Source organism: Pseudomyrmex gracilis, unplaced genomic scaffold (genome assembly GCF_002006095.1).
Source record: "Pseudomyrmex gracilis isolate BER0280 unplaced genomic scaffold, ASM200609v1 scaffold_112, whole genome shotgun sequence".
Lineage (NCBI taxonomy): Eukaryota > Metazoa > Arthropoda > Insecta > Hymenoptera > Formicidae > Pseudomyrmex > Pseudomyrmex gracilis.
The window spans coordinates 267,932-294,418 of record NW_018020696.1 but is presented as its reverse complement, the minus strand read 5'-3'; the positions used below and the strand labels follow the sequence as shown (position 1 = coordinate 294,418).

The window sequence follows — 26,487 nt, the reverse complement described above, 5'->3', positions numbered from 1 at the left end:
AAAGTTAGCTTCTATTTTACAGATATATTTATTCTTCCGTGAGCTTTTAATCTTGTATATATGTTTTAAGCGTTTACCTTATAAAACTGACATTGTGTAAAATATAAGCGCATATTTGCTTTCTTTGATATTTTAAGTGCGTGTTTTAATATATCGGACATACTTTTATAAAGTAGTTTGTAAAAATCTTTTATTGCGATAATTCTTATAATCGCATTTTAAATTTTGTTTTTTTGATTGTACAGTTAACAAGCCGCGTAACATGTTCATATACAATAATCATGATTATTTGTATTACATTATTATAAAACTTGTTCAGTACTTGAACAATTTTTTTCCCATTGTATGTTATATGTTATATAGTTGCAAAATAAAGATTGTAGTTTCTTCTATAATTAGTTTTCTTGTTAACCTTACCTTGATTACCAAGTTAAAAAGAGAAAAAGATTTAAAATCAAATTTATATTATTCTATATTTTATATAAGTGTATTAACATTATTTTAATAGAATACAATATGTATAATTTTAATAAATACAGTAATTTTAATAAAATACAGTAATTATTTTTCATATATTTTTTAAATTAGAATGTAATATCGCGATTTTGATGATATATCGATTTAAATAATAGATCCATAGATTAATAAGAAATATTTACATTTTTTTTTTTTTTGCGACAAAAAGTTGCAATAAAAACGATAAAAATGCCTGAATTATAAAAAAATATTTTGTTGAAAATATACTTTTTTGTTAAACGCGATAGAAACAGTTACCTGTCGTATCATGCTTGAAATATAGTCTGCGACTACAAGCTTCTTTGTTACTGCTCTAGAGGGACACAGAGATCTGTAGTGTACTTCCATCTTTATGCAACTGTTTTAATATGTAAATTTATAACAAAAATAACTTTTTCTCAAAAAGAAATTTGATAAATAAGAAATTTAATAAGTAAAAGTTTTGATGTAGTTTTAAAAAGAAACCTCTTTAATATATAGGTTTTATATATATAAATCATTCTCTCTAATATCATTCTAAAGGTGCTAAGATGCATAATTCGATTTTTATAAAGTTGTAGTGTCTATAGCTTCATTTGTTTTACAAGCATTCTCAAATTCCGATTTTGTACTCTTTTGTTTTCCTCTAAAAATTTCTTCTATTTGTGTTTTTGACTTTCCTCGTGTTTCCGGCAATATTGTTGTATAAATAGCGATTAGAAAAGACATAGCGCTGTAACAGTAAAAAATGGTTGCAACTTTATTCCACCTTACCATCAATGGATATATATGTACATTAACAGCAGTACACAAAATGGTAAAGAAATTGGTGAGGGGACCAAGAACGCCCACGTATTTGGTAGGATACAATTCTCCTATCAATGCCCAGGGAATCATAAGTCCAAATGATCCAAATATCTGTGAGAAATTATGATTTAAAAACTCTTGTAAAAATATGCAAAGTTTTGCCTAGTTCAGTGAGTTTATTATTTCTCAAATTATTATTTATTTTTTGTTTTAGAAAAAAAAGGGTAAAAAATAATAACTTTGAAGAGTTTATATATCTATAATTTATTATATATTATTTATAACTTTACCGTAAAAATCAGAATACAAACGAGTGGTATTTCACCAATGTTGATTTTCTCAAAAAATTGTGTATACATTGCTAAACCTCCCATAGAAATCGACATACCGACGTTGGAGACAATGGAAATGGTTCGGCGACCAATTCTGTGCAAAAAAACATCGGAAAGTTTTACAAAAATTTTGTGTCATTCTGACATTTATTATTATAAATTCTAACAGTACGTGGCAAACAAAAACAATCACCTTGGGCTGCAACCTACGGTAACAAATGACATTATCATCATTATGAGTCCTATTATTACGGTGACCAGACGAGGATCCATCGTAATTTTGGCGTTGATAACCATAGTGACACTATAGACTATTACGGTGTACATACCGTTAAACTGCATAATTAAAAAGTAAACATTCAGTATCACCAGTGGTTTCCATACTTCTGGCAAGCGCATTATTGTCCAGATGTTCTTCAACTTATTCCATGCGTTTGAAGTCAAAGATGATGATGATTCTTTGTTCGCCGAAGAGACGTCTGTTGATAGACAGGTTAGTTGAAACATTTCATTTTTTTTTGACTCGATGTAGCTTATCAGTCTCGCAAACTCCTCCTCGAATTCTCTCGTTTCCCGGTGTAAACCGCGAATACGTAGCAAGGCGTTTCTGGCTGCCTCCTTTCGACCTTTTACCAGCAACCATCCGGGACTTTCGGGAATGATAAAAATGCAGAACACAAACAATAATGAGGGAATAATGCAAAATATTGCTATTAGTTTCCAACTGTCCTAAAACAATATACGCAATTTGTGGTAACTAATTAAATTAAATTACATAGTCTCGATTGTTCTATATTTTTTTTACAATTTTAAGAACTAATTAAAATAAAATAATAAATTTTTATATATTTACCTGTATGAGAAATCCAAGAAGATACACGTAAAAAATTCCTATTGACATACTTGCGATAGGGACAGCTGTGAGACATTCTTTCCACGATGATATAGCAATTTCTCCTATATAAACGGTACTGGGACTTAAGCTAAGACCAAAGCTCATTCCTGAAATTATTTCGGAAATTATTAACACGTTTGTGGTTAATTAGCGTGGATTAATTTTATTTGTTTTGTCACAGGTGAAAAACAAGTTCAGATTGTTTGGAGAAGACTCGGATTTACGCGTCAAAGTAAATAACCTTCTTTTTATGTCAAGCTTCTTTTACTTCTACATTTATACCTCAATAACATGTGTGTGTTACATCATTGGCCAAGTTCAATAACATTGTTATGTTACGAGTGTTTTTCTGTTATTATAAATAATTGTATACAATTACTTAAGTATATTAACTCATATATTGTTCACAGTTAAAAATAATAATTCGTCCAAATTGTTTTTCAATGATAAACTAGAATACTCGAGGAAATTCTCTACAGTTTGTTTCATTTGCTCATAATTGATTAAATTAATTATTTATGATTTGAGCGAACCGCATCAAAGCGGCATCGCAGCGCTTGAACTCTAAAAGCTTATATGTTTAGCGATAAATGATTTTTATTAATCAAAATGAAAAGGACAATTAAGATTTTGATAGTATACAAACAGAAAATTTTAATTAAGAAGCACGGTAGTACCTCGCGCCAAGTTCACGTGCAACGAAGTGGCGCTCGAACTTGGCGCGAACACACTGTGTCTCTTATACGCGAAAATCAGGCATTTCAGTGAATGGGAGATTTTTTAATCAACTATTTTTTAATAACGACTGAACCGATTGACTTTTTTTAGTTTTGTTCGATTCGCGGTAAAAAAATTAAAAAAAAAAGTAGTTTCTTGCGTTTTTGTTTCTGATTTTTCGAGATAAATACGACGATAAAGTTTTGAAGTGAAAAAATTTACGATTCGGAAACGTAGTCATCATTCGTTATGTGACCAAATTGTGTGCATGTTCGTATGTCTGCTGCCAGATGACATACATATACGAGCGCGTTTTAAGAAAAAAAGAAAGAAAGACAGAAAGTGTGAGTTAGAGAAAGAAAGAGAGAATCACGAGGCACGATAGTGGCTCGCGTTATTCGCGCCGGCAACACTTCCGATATAACTTGTTTTAATAAACTGTAGAAGCAGTCACGAAATAAAAGAAACGTATAACGTAACAATTAATAATTACCTACGTTAGTCTGGCAAACATTTGTTTGTTACACAAACTTATTATTTTAGCCTTGATATGTAATGTTTTTTTTATTCTGCGACTGTTTCTTGCTATTTACGTCATGAATACACTTTTGTTATATCGCGGCTGAAAAAAAAACTCCAGTGAGAACTCCAAATATTTCGCGTTTTTTCTATTAATTTTCTGTTTGTATACTATTAAAGTCTTGATTGTGTTTGAAATCGCGATCTTTTTATTTGTTTTTACAACAAAAGCGTCTTTCTTCTTTCTTTGATTTTTATTAATTCTTTTCAAAAATAATTAATTCTGTCAAATATGGATCTCCCAGATCTACCCAAGGTTTTAAATCGGTGCCCCTACTAGGTATTAATTTAGCACGATATCTGAAGGCCATGGAAAAAAACTTTAGGGCCTTAGACAATGGTAGAAGTCGTTGACAGCGTCCTTCGTTTAATAGCTTTTGCGAAGTTTGAATTTTGAAGTACAAAAAGGATCTGAGAAACCCAAGTCCGGATAAGACGTTGGCATTTCAAAACGTAATTAAATTTTTTTTTAGTTGTCCACTTCAATATATTGAAAAATTGTTGTTTTTTCCATAATTTTATCAAAATATATATGCATTTAGAGCGATTTATTAGATCATGACGCTCAAACTTTTCAAACGTTTCTTTAAAACTATTTCTTTTTTATCGACACAGAATGATTTAAATTTTCTACTTAAAAAAAGAATATGTCTAAACATTGATTCATTTCTAAAATATTGCATGTCAAAGTTGGGCGCTAGAAAAATGCATTCTTCAAATAACATCCCAAAAATCCATTGTGAAAATGTTTTTAATTTTACAATTTTAGAAGATTTTAGACTTTTGTTCCTGAAACTACGAACGAGTCTGTACAAAACTGCGTTAGAATTTTGTGAAAATCTTAATTACACAAAGAGATATGAATTTTTAAACAAAAAACCTTTTTTTTAAACATAAACAATTGTCAGGTTTTTTTAAACGCTTGTATCTTCAAAACTACTAGATATTTTTTCAATTTGTTTCTTTTGATCGACGCAGAATCGTTCGACCTTTCGATTAAAAAAAAAAAAGAAATTGAAAAAACATTAACTTTTTGCGGAGATTTTCGAACTTAAAGTCGCGTGGATCTCACAGACAGTCTAGACAACTCGCAGGTTATTTTTTACGTCTGTCATCTGAAGGGTTAAGTGTGACAGCGGTAAGGGAATCTGAAACGTGAACACGGCTCGCAAATAAGCTAATCGCGATTCGTCGAATTTTTTACCTGTTAGCACCCTGCCGGCTAAGAGTTGTATCACATTATAGCTGCTCGCGATCAAGAGCCATCCTGCTAAACTTGTCACACTGGCCGAGATCATGGCGCAACGTCTTCCGTATTTCATCGCAACGAGGCACAAAAGGCTGCCGACAATTTGGTTGATGAGTGTCAAAGTAACTGTTTAGACAAAAATTGTTTGTAAACAATAGGTTTATGTTTTTGTTTTTCAATATTTGATGTTTTATTTGGGATATTTTATTAAATTATTATTGATTGCGTGTCAGCGACGCGTTGAAACGATTGGGAATATAGGGTCCCAGAGATCAAATGATATAAGACACTACAAGTACAATGAGTATTAACGAAGCTAATTTGTTGTTTCGTGAAAAACAATTACTGAATAAAAATTACGGAATAAAAACGTCTCGGTATCGTTCAACGTTATCGATGATGTGTTGTTTTTTCTCAATATCGGAAGTGCCACGGATGTGTAACCCCACATAGATCCTATAGCAATCATATTCAAATTGCAAAGAATAGTATAAAACAGCTGCAACAAATGATACACACATTTTTTAAATTATAATCTACTTGTACTTATCACAGTTTTAAACTCGGAACAAAATTCTCTCATAGAACCAATATAGAAAAATCCTGATTACATATATACATCGTATAAAGTAAAACTTATCTGGCAAACATAATTAACATTTAAATAATTAACAGTTAAATATAGTTACCAGGAAAAGCACTTCTCTTCGCAAATTCAATCGCGGATACATTTTTTGATGTTCAAAACTGTGTCTTATCGTTATCTTTGCAAGTTGCGTCACACGTCACCCTAGTCTGTATTCAGTTTGAGACTAAAGCTACAGAATAATAAAGTTCATACTATGTATAGTATGAACTTGAAAATAAAATTGTTTCGGAAAATATTGCAGTCATATCGCATGCAACCTCATTACTTTAAATTGCAAACTGATAAAAAGCGATATGACTGCAATATTTTCCGAAACAACTTAACGTTACAATTTTACGTGTAAAGCGAGTTAGGATCGAGACTCGGCTTGAATACTTTTTTTTTTAGAAAGAAGTTTTAAGTCTCTAAAAGCAAAGAGTATTGAACAGGATATTGAGGCAGATGCGAGAAACGAAAACACGAGATATACGTGTGTGTAATTTATTGAATATAAAAAACTATATACGTTTTGATCTCTTTATTTCGATCTTCTTTAGTGTATCAATTGTATAAAAAAACTGTATACAAAATTGTATACAAACTGTATACAAAAAAACAAATAATTTACAGCACTCGCAAAATAATTAAAAAAAATAACAAATAAATAATGAAGTGGATTTTATCAAAAATAAATGGAAATCAAAATTAGCAGAATGACTACATCGTATTCATGATGTAAAGTATAACTTTGCCGCTCCCTAGCAAAACGCCAGAGAACATCGAACTACAAGTATATAAAATTTACTGCCAACCTTGAAAGAGCTAACGTACAAATAACGTTTTTTCCACTACAAAGTCAAATGACAAGTTGCGTTATGCGAGACAAACGAAAAAAGTTTATCGGTACAACATTTATTGTGTAGAGAGTTGTAAATTTTTCTAATAAAAAAAAACATGACCTAAGCCTCTCGGTGTCAGACTTAATATTAATAGGATTTTCTTTTCTAAATAGAACATGTCAGAGAAACTGATTTCTTAAAATAAAATTTGAAAGACTATCTACGAAAAATATTCACGAATCAGTTGAGCCGTTATCATGGAAAAATTTTAGACATTTTCGGTGTCTAAAAGTTTTACAAAATAATTGTTCAATTGATCCATGGGTGTTTTTTGCAGATATTTTATAATACATGTGATATATATATATATATATATATATATATATTGCAACTGTCACATGAGTGTTGATACATCATTACAATATTATAAGAAAAATAAAACCGCTCGAGTGATAATTGTGTAAAATTACATATAATAGAATTATACATATATATATTTTTTTTAATTTGCAGGCTTTCGCCAAGTTGGCAGAGATGGATATATTGCGAGATTTGATGTTAGAAATTCTAACTAATAATATGTTGTAGCAAAAATATAGAACTTTACTTGTCACGAGAGAAAAAAAACAATTTTTCCAACTTTCTTCTTGTTCTAGATAAAATCATAGTTTGAAATCTTTGCGTTTTGCACTAAAACCATAATTTAGTAAAAGGAAGTAAGTCTGTAACCATTCTTTTTGATATTTTAGCAAAGCATTTGGAAGATGTCTCTTCACTAAATAGTATGATAAGCGAAATACACATGATAGAGTTCGATGGTAAACAATTTGTTCTGTATAAAACTGCTTATACTTACTATATACATATAATATGTACATGTATTCTATATACATATGTACATATATTCTATATACATATGTTATATGTACATATATTCTACAAAATCTGAGTAGTAACAAAATCGTATTTCACTTTCTTTTAACGTAATTGTGTTTTCATAAAAACTGAATAACATGTTTTTTCTTTGCACGTTGTCAAATAATAATAAATTAATCCATCAATTAACAGATAGTTATGTAATGTATTATGTGCTATACGCTGTGTGTGTATGTGTGTGTCAACTTAAAACAGCTGATACTCATTAAATACTCCATCTTTTGCATATCGTGAATGTAATCTGTTGCGTCATAATTAAGGAGCCACGTTTTTCGAATTGCGACAGCAAAATAGCTAAACTTGAGCACTTCACTCGTATCGCGATTACATTCCGAATCTAATAATCACAAGTCTCGTTCGTGGCGCTCATAAAGCCTACGTAATAAACAGTCGATCTTGAATAAACAGTCAGTTTTGTCACGCATGCTCATACCGAAAAGTCACGAGACAACTTTGAGGTTGATATATTTCAATCGGTGCTGATAAGTATCATGCAGTACACGCTCAAGTCTTTAGGCAATCTTTTAAGTAACGCTAAAAATAAAATATTTTTTATATTTTTGCGAGAAAAAATCTGTTATCGGCACTGCAAATATCGCTGTTCTTTATCAGTAAATAAGTGGGGCGTGTACAAGTAAATATTAGATTATTGCTAATAGATCTCTTGTGAAAAGAAACGACACGTTGCTAATGGATTGCTAAGAAGAAACACGCGGATTCTTTAGAAGAAAAGTTTTTATCAAAATTAGTGTAGTGTGAGATTTTGTTGAACGTTTACTTCAGCATCTGGACAAATGCTTTCTCTTCCAGATGAATGTTGCAGTTTCATTCAGGTAGGTCAGTTCACACACACCTTTCAAATTCCGCTTCCTCGCTTTTTTGTTGTAAAACAACAAAAATCAAAAACAATGCTTCTTCCGAATGCATTTCTCATACATTTCGCCAAAAGAGTCGCTTGCAAGTGTTCGCATTACGCATATTTTAACTGCAAAGTGAAACAAGCGATATACAATATTAACGTTTTCTTTAAAAGTAAAAGATCTCGGAAGTTTATGATAAAATGTTGATAATCGGCTGAGCTCGTTTTGCATAAGATAAATATTCTAATAATCGGATATGCACTAAGTACCGGACAGTTTGAAAACATAAATTATTAGATATGCAAATATTAAAAACAAATTTCAGACGCATTTTTAATTGTAATTTTACGTGTCAAGATTTGCATACAAATTATCCGTTAAATAATCATGAATGAGGTGAGAAGTAAATACTTTAAACCGAGTTCATAATCAACTTTGAATTATTTGAAATACTAGAAATGTATAAACATATAAAATTGATAATATTCAAGATGCAGATATGATAATGGGAAACAGTTATCGTTCTTTTGATGACGAATCAAAATCGTCATCGACGATTACAAGTCAGGTATCTTATAGTTATCAAAATGTGTGCGATTGCACACATTTGCAAAATATTTAACGAAGCTGAATGCATCAATTTTGTACAGTTCCAAAATGTTTCTCAAATAACTCTCTCTCTCCAACTATAATCTCACGAATGATTCATATTGTCGATCAGTTATACGAAGCGATTTGCGTACACGATATACTTGTGACGATAATCTCCTTACGCAAGCGCCAAGAGTTCCGCGATAACATGCACGTTATATTACGTACGGTCTTACGGAGAGCTAAGCTGTCTTTAATCGTTTCTAATTTACGAGCACGTGCCACTTGGCGACCTCAGATACTCGACGTTATCGGATTAAGAAGCTCTTTTCGACCCTGGGAATATATATTTGTCTAATAATAATCATTATCGTTATTGTTATTTGCGACGTTCGGCCGTTTTTTCTTCTTCTTCTTTTACAGATTAAAAACAAAACTGGTTTTTTCAAATAATTTACGCTTTTTATTTATTTGTTTTAAGTCTTGAAGATGTTTTGACATCTTTCTCATTGCAGCGAGTTTGTAAAAGTGCTTATAAAATATAACAACAAATTGTAAACAAAACTTAATAAAGTGTGCTGACATGCGCAATAATAAGTCCAATCCGTCAAGGCCGTTCATGAGTTAAATCAGCCTCAAATCGAAGAGAAAGAGAAGAGCAGATGTTCTCGCGGATTAATTAAACCGTCTACAAAAATTTCGTATAATTAACGCTGGTTTAATTTAAACACTTAAGGTTGTGTTGTCTAAACGACATGTACGCATAAAATTCGGTGAAATATACGTGTCTTCTTTCAGATATACATTTTATTGTATTTGTGAACATGACACGCTTTGTGAATGTTTACATTATTTAATCGTGACACTCTGTGGTAGAGACGACATTGTTAGTTTTAAAAGATATCAAAAATGATATTGTATATGTTAGCTGTTTTTTTTTTAAAAGTGCGAATTGCTTTATTTACTCTTCAAGTGTCTCAAATGTGTAATTATATGTATACATTTATTTATTTACATTACACACAGAATTTATACATTAAAATACAATATCTCACATTAAAACGTTTTTTAACTTTCTCTAAACTGGCCAAATAGTCGTTTTTATATTAACTCGGTTCAATGTCAGAATAAACAGATGTTTCGGATTAAATATTGATGTGCTATATATCTCTCTCTCTCTCTCTATAACGTGTTAAATAATTTATTTATCAGAGAGATTAATATGTACAACATAGAAGGTACAATTTTAATTAGCGCGAGATTGTCCCAGTATTATTGGCTAATTTGTGGAAAGTATATGCGCTAAATTTATTTTTAGTAAAATTTATATATACAAAATGCTTCAGAAATAGGTGGGGAACATAGATTCGGTTAGATTCAGTACATCGTATATAAAATATCATACATACTATTTATATAAATTATTTATACTTATATATCTATTTTTCTATTATATTTATATTTTTAATTAATAAATCTATTTTTTATAGATCTTTGGTTTTTATAAATTTAAATACATTAATTTTTCGCACGTATTTATTCGACTACAAAGACAGTAAAATAAAGTTCGTGTAAGTGTAGGACAAGTACAAAGTTTTAAGAAAATATTAGCTGTTAGTATTTATGTTAATATTACAATGTTTTTCTGTATTAATTAGAAAGACAAGCTTTTAGGTAAAAATTGAAAAAAATTAAATTAAATTAATAAAAATTAAAATAAATTAAATAAAAATCGTAGCTATAGTTTACTATATCCACTATTTTATCTTTTTGTTACACTTGAATATGCCGTCAATTTGTTTTCTGTTTTTGTTTTACATGGACATTTCAAACACAATAATCATTCCGATATCTGATATTATTACTGTACTTGTTCCACACAATAAAAAAACGAATAAATTGTCAGACACCGAGATAATATCTTAATTGCAGTTTTATGTAATTAAGTTTTATCAATCAATAATTTATCAATCGTTAATATAAAAATAAATGATAGATGTATTTGATATTCCCAAACGTCGCCCCGCGCCGATTACGACAGATCATCGAGCAACGCGAATAGACCCGGAGTGGAGAAACGAAGTGGGTGCTGGAGATAAAACCTTAGCATCGTCTTCAGTCAATAACGAGTTGCCGGTTAGTGTTGGTCATAAGCGCAGCTGCATGTCGGACTTCTTCTCGCGCCAATCAAGACATTCTTGCGAATGTCGGGAAAAGCGTTCACGCGCAATTTTCACGAGAAAGATTTTTAATATTCGAAAAAGATCGATTGGGTGAATTAAAAAGATACTTGTAAAATAATTTGGATTTTTTACGATAAAAACGTTAGTATTCCGCGTATTTTCTGAAAGAGATCAGAAGATATCTGAAATCTGGAAACGAGTCAGAAAACTGCGAAATATTTTTGTCAATTTTCCGGAGCGACGAGTATCTGGAAAAACGCAACAAGTTTGTTCGAATTGCGAACAGCAACACGCCTGATTGCAGATAAATTTATATGTAACACTTAAAAGCACGAGTTAGTATGAGTGAATCGCAATTTTCCACAGAACATTACCGTGCAAATAATATAATACAAACAGATATAGTTCAGTGAAATAAATAATTTCCGCTAATTCTATCTATGTACATATGAGTATGTACGTATTGCGATAATAACATCTAGATAGAGAAAAAATTACAAAAAATATAAAAGAAAAAACTCGTGTGACATATAAAAAACACTATGTTATATGGTGCAATAGCGAGTTGATTTCAAGTCGTTCGGCAGTTTCGCACTTTTAAGCAGTTGTTTGACATTTTATATCTTCTAAATAATTGCATATGCAAGCGGTCGATAAATGTTAATGAGATTTAAAATACCTTGTGATATCATCTCATTATCGCACATATAAATACGTCCAGTATTATAAATACACAAATTGGATCGTGAAAGAGTCGACGCGCGAAAACAATCGAGAAACGCAGTTCAGAGAGTCAAGAAGGATTAGAGTTCTTCCTAAAGTGAGATAAAAACATATCAGGCGAGATTGAAAAAATTAGAAAGATTATATTGTTTCACGTATAATTTACATATAAATTATTGTTGCGATATCGCGGTAAGTGACGAGAGAAAAGCGTCATGACGAATGCAAAAGATGCTAATAAAATAAACGGGCAAAGAAACGGCGTGAATCACGCAATGGATGTTAATGTTACAAATGGACACGCAGACATTGTTATTGCGAATGGACAAATTGATGTTAACAATACGAATGAACGCTTATCGACTTGCGTGGAAATTAAGGTATGTAAATTACCTCTGACAAAATCGCAATAAATGATTCTTCAAATTTATATGTGAACAGGCTGTGTTTTTTATTTTTGTGTATATGTTTAAATATTTGCTCTTCACATATTTTGTTTTCACATTCTACACAAGAATGTTTCAGTCTTAGCGTCTCACAATTTCTTGAACGCTCTCTGAAGCAATTTCTTCGTGCGACACATCATTCTCTCTTTCGCTCTCCAGGATTGACTCTTCAGTTGCTCACATTTATAGATTTCTTATCGCTCGGTCACTTGGTTTTGCCGTTGATTATACAGAGGTCATCAGAATTATCGCGCTTTTCTTCTCTCTGTGTGTGATTTTCTTCCTCTTTTTCTTCGGTTCGAAAACCGAAGATAGTTCTCCGATTTGTGATAACGATTTGGAAATTTGCTTAACACACGTTTATTAGTAAGTGCCATTGTTCGACTGTGAAATAATCTGATATCACGATAAAAACACTGATTGACGCGTTTCGATCGCGCATTTCTCTATGCGCCAACAATTAAAATACATTCACGATTAAAAGTTTGATAGCCCTTTGCTCTTTTATGTTTCACTATAAATTAAATTTTGTGTAGAGAACAAAAGAAATGCTCGTGTAACGCGAGTAAATCTATTTCATCTCAACGCTTTGTGCGATAGATATTTTACGTAATTATCACAAACACATTTTCACTATGAATAAAAACACTTGTACGTAATATGCGATTACGCAAGATGAGAAATACTTATAAATATTAAATTTTTATATTTATATATATATATATATATATATATATATGTGTGTATTTTTTGCACATAAAATGCAGTTTACAAACACGACAAAAAATATTCTTCCTCTTAATATATTTTTTATGCATATATTTTAATATATTTTAAATATATTTAATATATTTTTAAATATTTTCATACATTTTAATTATATTTTTTAATGCAAATCATTTTTTTTTTTAATCACACATATCTATTTTACACAAAGAGCAACGATGATAATCAATAATTGCGGTTGATCTTTTCTGATTTCGCAGGTGGAGCCCAGCGATGTTGATCAAAAAAAGTGGGAACGAGATGGCGTAATTTATCAAGTACGTTAATTTATATCGTAAAAATAAATCACATCATTATTTTTAATTATATGCTTGTGTGCAAAACCTAAAATTCAAACGAGCGTAAACTACTGTCTTGTTTACGATAATAGAATGAATAATTTATTACTCAATAAATCCTCTTCGTCAAGATTTCCTCTTCATCGAGATTTAAAATCTGTCTTGTAATAACGTTTGATTGTAATTATCGAGATACGTATCGAAAATACTTTATTGATTGCACTATCGCTAATTCGTTGCTCAACTAGTTCGTTTTGTCGTCAGTAAAGTCATTATGTTGCACATGATATTGCAGTTAAACAATCGCGTATGAACAATCGATCGCCACGCGTACGCGTAACTTCGTAATTAGCATCTCAAGCTTCGTAATTTTTTTTCAACAAGTAAACGCACCTTTTCCTGTTTTTATAAATTTATGCGCTTTGTATTTCCGACAACTAATATGTCAGAATGAAAACTAACGTAATGATCAAGATAAAATGTAAATTGAATGATGAAATACAAATCGGTCATGTCGTAGTGTACAGAGATTGTCTAGTCAACTAAACTGTTTTATAATAAGTGCAAATTGCTCGGAAATATCTGTAAAACTATTATATGTTTTGTTGATAAAGAAAACTAATTGCGGAAAAAAAACAAGTTTACTGAAGTCTCATTAGTCTCGGGACGTTGTTCATTTAAACGCCGGTAAAGTGAAAATTGACGAGAAGCTGTGAAAAACAGTCTCATTATTATTCCGCAAAAAAAATACACTCGATTCTTAGCTCCTAGATGTTTTACTTTATATTAGAGATTACAAATCACGTATTTTTTTTTTTTTTTTTTTCATACAGATACGTATTATGCGTAGCGTAGGATCATTATCTCCAAACAACAAGTTTCTTTTTTAACTAATCGGAGATGGATCATGTTCATTTGTGACGTGATTGCGAAATTCTTAAATTTCAGAAGTCGTGTCACTCGATAAGATATAATTTGTCCTATTATCGATACATTGTGCGAGAATGTCTATCTGAAAAAGAGATGTGTATCTTTAACGTCTGTAAAATACGTACACGAAATTTGAATCAACTCACTCGTGCTTTTCACGTCGTGCAATCAATGAGCGTAATCAAACAATTAAAAGTGATCAAGTGTTTACGTCATGTTATGTGAAACAGCACCGTCAAAGTTGCACTTCCTATCGTTCACAAATATTTATTAAACCGGTTTTCACATATATATACGCAACAACAGTCGATGGTTAACGTGATAAGAAACTCGTTCAGACGCAAACAAAAAAGAAAACTTCAACAGCTAGCTGACTAGCACTTGTTAGTTAGCTTTTTGTAGAACACAAAAGCTATTTGCATTACCTCCTGTATCTGTGTTTGTTTGTCACAGTTACGCACGTCATATATCTTGCGGTTAGAGAAATAATCCGGTTATAAATCTTCCGTTTTACATCGACAAGTGTGCTCTTTAGAGTTCCTTAGTTAGTGCTAGTTTGGAAAATAGTCTATTTGAAGTTTTTTTTCTGATTTACGATCTGTGTTTTCCACAGATATTGATGAGTTTATGCGCCAATGTTGTGGTTCTGGGTCCAGCGATGGGTTTCGGCTACAGCGCCGTGGCGGAGTCCGCGATGAAGGCGCCGAAAACCGACGACGTACAACTGAGCAATGTTCAGGCAAACTGGATGAGTTAGTGACATAAAATCTACTTCCTTCTCTTCTCTCTCTTTCTCTCTTTCTCACACACACACACACACACACACACAGCTTCTCATTATTGAAAACCTTCGTATTCACGTCTTACAGCCACCGTCTCGGCGTTCGGGACGCCAATTGGTTGTTTGCTCTCGAGTGCCGTGATGAGGCGCGGAAGGAAAATCAGCATGTTCGTGACGTCATTAATTTCGTTGGCGGGTTGGATAATCATCTACAGCGCGAACAACTTCGAAATGATCCTAGTAGGAAGAGTGATCTCCGGAATAGCTACCGGAATGGCATCGGTCCCATCCACGGTGTACATAGCAGAAATATCGGGAAGCAAATGGAGAGGCACCATGGTCACTTGGACCAGTATCTCCATTGCTCTCGGAGTTCTTATTGTTTATATTTTTGGATTATTTTTCAAGGTAAAGATTTCCAGCTCCACGAGTTACATTAAAAAAGCATAAATCGAACAACAGTTTAACTTCTGTTGCATAAATTAGAAGAAAAAAACTCATTCATTTGAAATAATCTTGCAAACTAGACGTCACATAAATTAAACACATAAGTACTTATTATTACAAGTACTTATACGTTACATAAATTAAAATATTATTATAAGTATAATTATACAGTTGCATAATTTGCAAGTATTAGATACTTAATAGACACTTAATAGGTAATTATTACTACGCATAATTATGCGCATGATACAAATGATAATCTTATTTTTACTTACTTAACGTATAATCTTACTTTTTCCTTTTTTTTTTTTTTTCTAAGGACGACTGGCGCATGGTGGCTTTGATGTGCGCGCTATTCCCGGTGGCAGGGATCGCTCTCACTTTGTTACTGGTGCCTGAGAGTCCTCTGTGGCTGCGGGATCAGAATCGTCCCGAGGAAGCGTTGGAGATCATGAAGAAATACCGCGGAGTGCCGAGGAATCAACCGGCTCCGGCGGAGGTTCTGTTCGAACTGAAACCGCGACCCCAGAAGAAGAATCAGAATTTGCTAAAGCAGCTGACAAAGAGAAGCTCTTTGGTGCCGTTCGTCATAATGCTCACCTTCTTCTTCTTCCAACAATTCTCCGGTATTTTTGTGATCATATACAACGCCGTCGAGATCATGAAGAAGTCGGGAGTACAGGTGGATCCTTATCTCGGTGCCGTGCTGATAGGCGTCGCTCGTTTCATAGCTAGTCTTCTCATGGCCGGTGTGTCCCGAAAATTCGGCCGACGACTTCCGTCTTTGATCTCCGGCGTCGGAATGACGATCTTCATGGGCATTTTGGCGCTGTATCTTTTCATAGCTCACAAAGGAATCACTATGCTGGACAATGGAGTGGTACCGGTGATTAGCATGATCATGTACATCTTCACAAGCACTCTGGGTTACCTAGCGGTTCCTTTCGCCATGGTAGGCGAAGTGTATCCGTCCAAGGTCAAGGACATATTGTCCGGTCTGACGGTCGCTTTGGGTTACGTTTTCAGCGCGATCGCGGTCAAAACGTATCCGGATATGTTGAGATTAATGAACATGCACGGTGTGTTCCTGTTCTACGCGATCATATCCTTACTTGGCACGATATTCATCATGCTGTTCTTGCCCGAAACAAAGGGAAAAACTTTGGGCGAGATCGAGGACATGTTCTCCAGAAAGAAAACCTCAAGAAAATTCTCCGCCTACGAGCTGCAATCGACGGAGAGAATAAACGGAGGAAAGATCACGCCGTCCTCCGTCGAAATTCTTGGAAATTAGAAGAAGTATTTATTGTTTACATGGGTGAAGATAACTACTAAACTAATTTATTGCTTATGTACAGACAAATAAACGCCGATGGCGTAAATAACACAATTAAGTATCCGACAAGGTTAACGTCTTAGCTGACGCGAGAAACAGATAAATTATAATAACAAAATACACATCACATTGTGATAATTTTAAGAAGTAACGAAAAATATACATGTCGAAAAAGAGATTGAAGTGATAAAACTATACTTCAATGTTTAAGTTTGAGGATATAAGTTTTTTTTATTAAATTATATATATGATAATTTGTAAAGATTTACAAAAAGACACCAACTCCAAGACGTTTACTTAGCATTTATTGATCTTCTTATACCCGCGTCATTTAGTATGACACTCATACTCGCGCGCGGGTGCTACGATCTACTTTTAGAGAATAACAACCAATTTACTTAGTCAAAAGAAAACTTCATCAAAAAATATAGTTTTATTAACATTTTAAGTTGTATATCACAAAATTTTCAAAAACAATTGTCGGTCTGTGAGACCCAATGCGCGGGTATTAGGAAGGTTCGACTCGTATTGTGAAAACGAGTTGTTGTAACTTCGGTAAACATTACGTAATTAAACCGATGTATGTGTCACATATATAAATATATATATATATATGTATTAATATATATTTATATATTATTTACATTTTTATGTAAAATTATTTACACTTGTACGTGAAATGCGTTTTATAAATGTTAAAATAGAGATATGTAAAATTTATGCTAGTCTGAAAAAGAGATGCTGATCCGTAATCTCGAAGCTGATATTTCAATAGGACATATTCGATATCGACATATATCGTGTTATTATATTGAATTTTTTTTTATTATTGTTTTAAATAATTTGAATAAAAACTTCATTTAAAAAAATAAAATTTACATTTTATAAAGAAACGTCACGTTTTATAAGAAAGTTTACAGTTTTCTGATATTGTCATCTCTTACAAATGTATTTCTTTTTGCACATAGAAAGATTATTATATCATCACAAATCGATATCGTAATCTTTTCGATCTTGATAAAAGATCGAAAAATTGATATTGCGTGAAGTATCGATAATACGCTTAATTAATTAAAAATATCGTTGCGTCAAGGTTAGCATTGATAAATTATAATAATATTCAATTATTAAAACTCCGTTTTCTGATTAGACAGATGAATAATATCTTGATAGCACGTATCTAAGTGCAAACTGTAAACTGTGTAAACGATGCCATTACTACTTTATTTCTGTAAGTGTGACTGTCTTTTTACAGAGATAAACATGAATAAGTTTAATGTACTCTGCGATAAGAACGACAGATTTTATCGGAGCGCCGATAAAACGATCGAGTGTGTCGACCAACAGATAAAACTTTGTATTCGCGTGTCACAGATATGCGCTTTTTATTTAAGGCTGAAAAGTATTCCGACGACGCGATGATAATCGAAATTTTCTCCGTGATTAGAGAAATGCCTAGCGATTACAAGCTCAGCATTCGCAAGTTGCGAAGTTACTAAAGTTACTTCCTCTTGCACAACTTAAAATGTGTTCCCGAAACCAAATCAACGACGATAGCAAAATCTGCCGAGTGATAGATGAAAAAAAAAAAACGCATTAAAAGGTTTTTTTTCACTTCAACGATGAGAAATTTATTTTGACTGAGACTTGATCGCAATTTATAAGTTTTTTTTATGACTTACTTAAACTGTATTAAAACATCGTATTAACTATATTGTTTATTAAAAATATATTTCACAATGATGTAAAAATATATATTATGTACATGTCTTATTGTGCGTGTTTAAAAAATATTTTATTATTAAAATCTTAAATAATAAATTAACAAATGGCGTAACAATCACGATAATTAAATATATATATAACAAACACAAAATAATATACAATATAATCTATGCAATGTGAAAACAGGTGAGATTTTGGGGGAAAATGAGATGAGAGAGAGGATAGACGACGACGATTATTTTGATATTACTATTAATAACGATAATAATAATAATAATAGTAATAATAATAATAATAATAAAAGCGACGATATTAATAATATAAACTAACTATAATACGTAATAATAATAACACGATGTGCTAATAAACGACCAATTAATAAAATAAATTATTATCTGCGAGATGATGCGTAGAAAAAGTAACGTACTGTCGAAATGGAGAAAATCGGAAAATATCTCACACAGACGACGTCGATTCTTCTCGCACTACATGTATCAAAATATACGATGTATATATATATATATATGTGATATTTTTTAAATTAATTATTTTCTTCATTTCTTCTTTAAACATTACTTAGCACCACCTCGTGATATTTTAAGTAACAATATATGACGAAGATGCGTGACGAGGTACGAGAGCGATAATTTAAACGATCCTAAGTCGCTACGTAAAAATAAGAAGAAGAAGAAACGAGAGAACGCGATGCTGCAATGTAGAAAAACGTACAACATTTCTACAGACATCTTATGACTTTCGCGTCTCTCCAGTACAAAAATAAAAATTAAACGTTTTTAATAGTCTCTTAGTTAAAAAGCTCGGAGCTTTTGTTTAACTTCAGTCTTCTTCTTCTTCTTCTTCTTCTTCGATTATCAGCAATTATCGATTAAACCGAAGTACAAATCGCCCGGATTCAGTTCTGGCTCCCTATTACGATATTTTTTTTTCTCTTTTTTTTTGTTATCACCGCGTGAAATCTTATACTTATATTTCAAACGGGCAATCGCCTAGCGCGATAGGCGATTGCACGTGACATCTTTTGCAAAACAATTTTTATTCGTGGTCAAGGTTTGACGATCGCCTATCTCTCGACTCAGCAAAACTGTCGTGAATGATCGGTGAGCTTCGTTCGCGCGATATAATTCACCGTCGTAGAGTTACATCATTAACTACATTTAAGTTGTTGTATAAAACAAAAAAAACTCTCGTTAATAAATTATAAGATAAAAATATAAAATTTTACGATTAAAACAATATTCTTAAAATAGAGAGTAAAACTTTTTTAGCTCTATGTATCTTGTAAAATTTTTTAGTCAAATTAAATTACACAAAATATAAAAAAAAATTTGTCAAAATTTAAAGCAACTGAAATTACGACCAACGTAAACTAGGCGCTTCTCGCAAGTTCAGCGCCTAGGGACGTGAGTCTGGATACGGATCAACTACATATCTTAATGATCTAGTAATGTCAGTAAAGCTCTATCAGTGCCACAAATCGAATAATTTCTCTGATTCGTTTTCGCGCATCTAATCCTCCCTAAAACCAGTAAAGCTTCGTTGGAGTCAAAAGCCTCTTCTTAGCTGCTAGTTCTCTCTACTCATTCTCTCTCTTTCTCTCTTTCTCACTCACTCACTCACTCATTCGTTCTCTTTCTTCCTCACTTATTTTCTTTCTCTTTTTCCGCTACGCGTAATATTAATAAAATGTCCCGTTGAGATATAATTACGTTATTTATCCCGTTTATATAATTACGTTTCTACCGTTCATTATCATCAACTGCTAACGTGATTGCAAATCGCCTGTTACCGTATCTCGCATTTCGCGACAAATCGATCCTACGATCGTTGATATTCCGCGTGATCGAATAAGTCTTTCGAGCCCAGCTCGCGATCGAATCGCGCGTCAAACATTAACGAAATCGCATATAGCATCTAACATGTAAACCTCGGTCGCAAAACAACTGAATTTTTTCTCATCGCGTTTTCTTATCCTACCGTAATTCGAAGCGGAAGTTGAAAGTTTTTTCTGGAAGCGCCAAGTTACCGATAGGAACTTTGTAGATTTCCTTTTCTACCGGCAGGATGTTGAAGTTTTTCAACAGCGTGGCTATGGTCGCGAAGCTGATGTATTGGACCATTTTGTAACCCATGCAGGATCTTCGGCCGCCGCCGAACGGCAAAAAGTGTTCCGGTTTCAAGAGTTTGCCGTTTTGCACAAATCTCTCGGGCATGAATTCCTCGGGAGACGTCCACAGCTCTTTAGACATGTTCAGGTCGTAGTTGTTGAGGAAAATGAATGTGTCTTTTTCAATTTTGTAACCTAAAACAAAAAAGATTGATTCGAATAAAATCGCGAAGAACGAGTACTGCAATGTTTGTTATTAAGAAGCGCGTCTCGACGTGTTACTGTTCGTTGGACTCAAACAAAAAAAACACGCGGCATCGCATCGGAACTGGAGATTTGTGAAGTTTAGCAACTTTCAGTTTCGCAAGTTTTTTTTTCTTTTTTTAATTACAACAGCAACAAGGCAAGAAAGGAAAACACGTTAGTTACATACTATAAAGGGAGAGAAAACTACTCACCAGCTATTGAGCTATCTTGATTGGCCACATGCGGCACGATGGGACTGGCGATCAGCCTGATAGCCTCGAGAATGATAGATTCCGTATACGGCATGCTTCCCCTGTTTTCCAGACCGACGTATCTGCTCGAAGTCTCGACTCTGTCGATTTCCATCTGTGCCGCTTTCTGCACGTGCGGTCGAGTGACCAGGTAACCCAGGATCTTGACGAGAAGATTGCCAACCGCCGAGTGACCTCCGAGAATATCCTCCAGGGCGAATATCGCCGTGTCCCAGGTCATCTTGGGCTCGGCGTCAGTTTTGATATGATTGATCAGACAATCGACGTAGTCCTCTTCGGGCAAGACCGATTTCCAGTTGGCGAGGCGATCCCCAATGATGTTCTTCTCCACGAACTTTCTGACCTCGTGACTCCAGTTGGCCATTCTCGTCATGTTCCTCTGATGCAGCGGCATTAGGAACGGCATAAAGTCCGCGGCGTAACCTTGATTAACCTCGTAGAACACCTTGTCGAAGTTCTCGATCATTTGGCGGAAATCACCGTCCTCGAGACCGAAGCTACGCGAGCTGAAGTACTCGAGAAAGATGTTCGCGCACGTGTGCAGGATCAGCGGTTTGGCGTGCAAACTAGCGCCGGCGGTGTTGCTCAGATAATCGAGTAGCGTTTCTATCTCGGTGCCAATGATGCCGTTCAGTTGATTGTATCGGGTGGTGAAGGCGCGCGGAAATGTGTGCGCCCGCAACATCTCTCTTCGTGTTTTCTGCATCTCGGACCAGTTGCAGAACGCCAGAGCTGAAAACACAAAAAGGAACAAAGGAACTTAATCCCTGCTCTATAATCTGAAGACTCAGTGGATAATTAGCTAACCGATTTTCTGAACTCCGATTATTTTTGTTGTTGCTTACATCTAAATTCATTTTGCTGAACAAATTTTTTATTTTGAGAAGAACATTGAAAAGATTTGTGAAAAAGAATATATGATATTGTTAATTAATTCAGACACAGCGTGTATTTAAGATATATAGCGTGTATATTGCGTGTAGTTTTGCGTCGTACATCTTGATTTATAATAAAATTTGCGATAAAAACAGCTCACGTGATGGAAAATATATTTATTCAAAAATTTATTTGTTCAAAATAACCGCGAACTCAAATTATTATCGAATTGAGAAAAGAACGATCAACATGAGCGACGGCGGTGTCGAGCTTAATCTTGGTATCATCATCCCGACGCGTTTAACAATGCGTTTCGAAATGTCGTCGATTTTCACAATTTGCAAGATTCGCAAGAAAAATATTGACGCATGCATTTTTTCCTATTTCAGACGTGTCTTCGCGTATATACGGAAATACGGTAACACAAACGCGACGTTGCACTATCGATTGTACAGCGAACGCTGTGTAGGAAATTAATTCACCGAGCGCTCGATATGAAATCGGAGCGGGAGAGAAGACGACAGCAGGAAGTGACCCGGTTTCTCAACGCTCGTGCAGGGTATCCGAGAACCTGAAGAGAATCTTTCCTTTCGATCCTTCCGCCACGTGATTTTTTTCCGTGACAACCGACAAACGCGTTATTGCGTCATTAAAAAGAAAAAAAAAAGAAATAAGAAAGTTGTAACTAAGTTGAAAATGTTTTTTGAGAAATTTATAAATTTAGTGATTCAGTTTGCATGGGGTAGACTTTCAAAATCGTCTGAAAAAATTAACAAAACAAAATATTTCTGTCCTGGAACAAAAATTCGGAGTGTTGTACATAAATGTTTTTAAAAAATTAAAAATACATTACGCATATTAGCTCTCGTACATTCAACGGTTTTATATGTTGCGCACAACAAAAACAATCAAGAGTATTATGTAATTACCAGCATTTAATTCGCAATAGAAGAATATTCTGAATGTGTAATTCGTATTTAAAGAAGATGTGTGATCGTATTTAGAGCTACTGGCGTCATGACGTGCGCGCGAAAATAAAACGTTCCGCTGTAATACGAGCACGCAACGGAAAGAGTTAGAACGATCGTGGAACACGGCTCTGATTCTGATAGATCAGCCTTGATCCTGTTTGTCGAGCTGCCGGGTGAGCCGAAGAACGCGTGAAAGTGGTACCGTGACCTTTCCGCCTGCACTTGGTACCGCTTCTGCGTTGCTGACCTTAGCACGAGTTTCGGACAGACGGAAGGGCACACTTTGTGCGCAACAAATAAATATCATGTAACACGATATATGTGCGTGCGTGATTTACGCGTTACAGCGAGATTGTTCAGCATCAAAAGCGAGTTTTTAGAAAAGTCCTGGCGAAATACTGGAAAACACGGTGTTTCGCAACAATGTTTCGTTAATTAACCACGCACGGTGATCGGTGATTCACGATCACGCAATAAATCGCAATCAATCGGAATTTCTTATTTTCCTACCGTGCGTGTACGATCGACGTGTACACACTCGAACGACTAACCGTGACCCAAAGCGCTGATTCGTTAAGCGCGAGCGTAATCGATCTCTATTTCGATGAACGGTTTGACAATGTTAAATTAACCGTTTAATTCTCTATTGTGTTTATTATTTTATTTTCTACTTTTTCTATCATAATTGATTTAGTGTATATTACGTATAAAAAAAGATCACGAAGTTAAATTTGTTAGAGATAAATAATAATATATTTTTTGAAACATTTAATTGTATAATACAAATTACTGTATTTGAAATTAAATTAATATTCAAAATAGAAAGATTTTTTAGAAAAATTTATACCGTTGATGTGGTGGAACCAATTGTTGGAACTAATCGTGAAAATACTAAAAACAAAAAAAAGTAAAGATGAGACACTTACAGTTCTCTTTGTTGCCGCAGAAGAGAAGATTGTATCTGATGAAGTTCGGCCTGGAGTCGAAGTGGTGACCTTTGGCGACCAAGACCTCCTTGATGTTTTCCAATCCGTTGACTACGACGCAAGGCAGGGATCCCATTGTGAGCTTGATCACCTGGCTGTCGTATATTTTGACGAGGTCGCCGAAAGCCTTGTAAGGTACATCGTAGCGTCCCAAGATGTGAAGGGAGCCCAGAATTGGCCATGGTTTGGGTCCAGGTGGATCCTTCAAGGTGGACGCCTCTCCGCTGTCGTCCAACTGCTTCGGTGACTTCTTCGTTCTAATATACTCCACCAGGATCAAAATCAAGGCCACCAGACTGACAGCCAGCAGGAAATACGTCGTGGTGCTGATAGAAATCATTTTTCCGGCACAATCACAGTTTTCTTCACTAAGAGACTCTCCGTTCTCTCTCTCTCTCTCTCTCTCTCTTTCTCTCTCTCTTTATTTTTTTCCTCTTTCTGTGGATTTCCTTGAGAGAATATGGTTTTCAGCGTTTCTCGATATCTCGATGAATGAATCTTCTTACCAAGTCTGGTTGTTTGATATAAGTTCTTTCTAAGAAAAAATCAATTCTTTCTGAGCCAAAACACGTGGATCTTGATGGGATTGCTCTAATTGATGTATTCGACTAGACCTAGCTTCGATTCTAAACCTGTAGTCTCTTGCTCACTTTTCCAGAGATGTCAACAGCAATATCTGTCGAGACTCTTTTCCAAAACGACCTTGGATGTGATACCACGAACGAGTGCCGGCGAAATGATCGATCGGGGACGCAAGCTCCTTGTGGCCCGTCTGTGAACGGTCCGCCGATCTGGCTCGGTCTGTGGGGATAGCATGGTTGCCCGGCTATCTTATATAGCCGGTCTTAATGTAGTCAGCACATTTGCGTCGAGTTGAGTGCGTCTCAACCCCATACATATGGATTCGTGGTGAGACGAGGAGAAGGAAGAGAAGAAGGAGAAGAAGGAGGTGACGGTGGAGGTGGAGGAAGAGGAGAAAGAAGAGAAAGAAGGAGGTGGTGGATACTCTTAGTACGGGATAGCGTACCCCTTCCGCTTCAACGAATTTCAAGAAAATTGAAAATTGTCTCTTGTGCACGACAGCTTCTGAGTCGATAGTTAAACCAGCGCGGAGGGATGATTGCACCGACTTCTTAGGAAGAAAAGAAGACAGAGAAAAGAGATCTTGAAGGCAGTAAGGCGAAGAGCGGTTCGCAATTGGTGCGGTAAAAGAGGAAAAGTTAGAGATAGAAATTGGCAAGAGAGCAATTTTTGAAGGAACGCTTCTTGCTCTTGACTACTCTCCTTAATGATACACCATATTGGTTTTCTGGTAACGAACAAGATGATGTGCGCGAGCATCGCGCGTATACTCTGGCTTGTCGATCACAGCTGCTTGATACATTTTATTACGGATACTTGTACTTGTTGAATGTACTTGCGCGCGATGAGACGGTTGAAATCGATGGTAATTGACTTTTGGTAACCCGCCTGGGTACGTGGACGGAGAACGAAGTTTCGTTTTTCGCGAGACAACCGGTTGCATTAGTATGACACGACCACAGTGCTTTCGGACGCTTTAAAGAGTACGTAATCGAGTCGACAAGAAGGCGGATTTACGGACGTGCATTGAGTTTGCGTCGAGAGACGCAATGCGAAAGGGAAAGAGAATCTGCGATTCCTCGTTTTCAGAAGAGAAAGAGGAAGGCTAGAGAAAAAAAAAGTGCCGCGTTTCTTAATGCCGTCGATGAGAGATCGTGTATTTGAAATTTTTGTCGCCACGATAAAAACAGCTGAAAGTATATATTGTTACGACAAAAAAAAAAGAAAGAAAGAAACAGTTCTTTTGTGTTTGAAACAAAAGATTACGTATAGAATGTATTTTTAAATTTGTCCTATTTTAATATTTTAAAAGAACAAATACATTTTACCGTACATGTGTGACGATAGTGATCTCCCGTGGCATTCCTTTATTCTTGCTCCGGACCGCAGACTTTGTTTACGTCTGGAACGATTTTTCTCATCGAGAAAAATCAATCGAATCGATCTTGAATCCGTAATCCGTCTCAGCAGGATGTTGAATGGCGTTATGTAACTGTAAGACAACTATGCGAATGTATTTTTATTTGACGAAAAGGAAGTGAAATATACAATTCCAATCGAGTCTTCTTTTCCTCTCATCCATATTAATCTGATGTACAGACTTAAGCCTCGTCTGCTCAGAAAAGAAACAGATTTCAATCTTTAAACTATTTTTAGTGTAATAGAGGAAATAATGGTAGCGCAATGTTGCGTCTCGTGAAAATTCAAATTATCGAACTTGCGAGAGTGAATTTTTCACATTTTCTATCCCGTGAACACGAACAAAGTGTAAGGTTCAATATAACACAGTAGATAAATTTAAAAAATGTCTAGAGAACCACATAAAAATTAGTCGACTCGCGAGAAAGTTCGTCAATTTAATTGAAA

At 34.4% G+C, this 26,487-nt stretch overlaps 3 protein-coding genes and 1 long non-coding RNA gene across 8 annotated transcripts; 2 read left to right on the top strand and 2 right to left on the bottom strand.

Moving 5' to 3' along the window:
* Positions 1–1,026: 1,026 nt before the first annotated feature.
* LOC109856254 (facilitated trehalose transporter Tret1-like) lies at positions 1,027–5,847 on the bottom strand. 4 transcript variants are annotated; one of them, XM_020431310.1, is made up of 8 exons: positions 5,764–5,847; positions 5,435–5,573; positions 5,030–5,200; positions 2,488–2,636; positions 1,828–2,363; positions 1,593–1,728; positions 1,305–1,413; positions 1,143–1,228 (listed from the first exon to the last, which is right to left on the bottom strand). In XM_020431310.1, the coding sequence occupies exons 1-8, from the start codon at positions 5,803–5,805 to the stop codon at positions 1,212–1,214; spliced, it is 1,299 nt and encodes a 432-aa protein (XP_020286899.1). In that variant the 5' UTR covers positions 5,806–5,847; the 3' UTR covers positions 1,143–1,211. The 4 variants fall into 4 exon arrangements, with proteins under 4 accessions (XP_020286897.1, XP_020286898.1, XP_020286900.1 ...); XM_020431308.1 differs by having other exon boundaries at positions 1,027–1,413; XM_020431309.1 differs by having other exon boundaries at positions 1,027–1,413; positions 1,614–1,728.
* Positions 2,049–2,861, top strand: LOC109856256. Its single transcript, XR_002250376.1, has 4 exons — positions 2,049–2,127; positions 2,232–2,387; positions 2,497–2,602; positions 2,711–2,861. It is a non-coding gene; the product is annotated as an uncharacterized LOC109856256 (long non-coding RNA).
* A 2,062-nt stretch (positions 5,848–7,909) lies between the features above and the next one.
* LOC109856251 (facilitated trehalose transporter Tret1-2 homolog) lies at positions 7,910–18,606 on the top strand. 2 transcript variants are annotated; one of them, XM_020431305.1, is made up of 5 exons: positions 7,910–8,310; positions 13,267–13,323; positions 14,888–15,026; positions 15,144–15,463; positions 15,822–18,606. In XM_020431305.1, the coding sequence occupies exons 1-5, from the start codon at positions 8,272–8,274 to the stop codon at positions 16,794–16,796; spliced, it is 1,530 nt and encodes a 509-aa protein (XP_020286894.1). In that variant the 5' UTR covers positions 7,910–8,271; the 3' UTR covers positions 16,797–18,606. The 2 variants fall into 2 exon arrangements, with proteins under 2 accessions (XP_020286894.1, XP_020286893.1); XM_020431304.1 differs by lacking the exon at positions 7,910–8,310 and adding an exon at positions 11,044–12,214.
* Positions 18,607–19,861: 1,255 nt separating this feature from the next.
* Positions 19,862–24,829, bottom strand: LOC109856247 (cytochrome P450 307a1-like). The gene is made up of 3 exons (XM_020431299.1): positions 23,980–24,829; positions 21,147–21,938; positions 19,862–20,883 (listed from the first exon to the last, which is right to left on the bottom strand). Exons 1-3 carry the CDS (start codon positions 24,377–24,379, stop codon positions 20,555–20,557), a joined length of 1,521 nt encoding a protein of 506 aa, XP_020286888.1. The 5' UTR covers positions 24,380–24,829; the 3' UTR covers positions 19,862–20,554.
* Between the last annotated feature and the right edge of the window lie 1,658 nt (positions 24,830–26,487).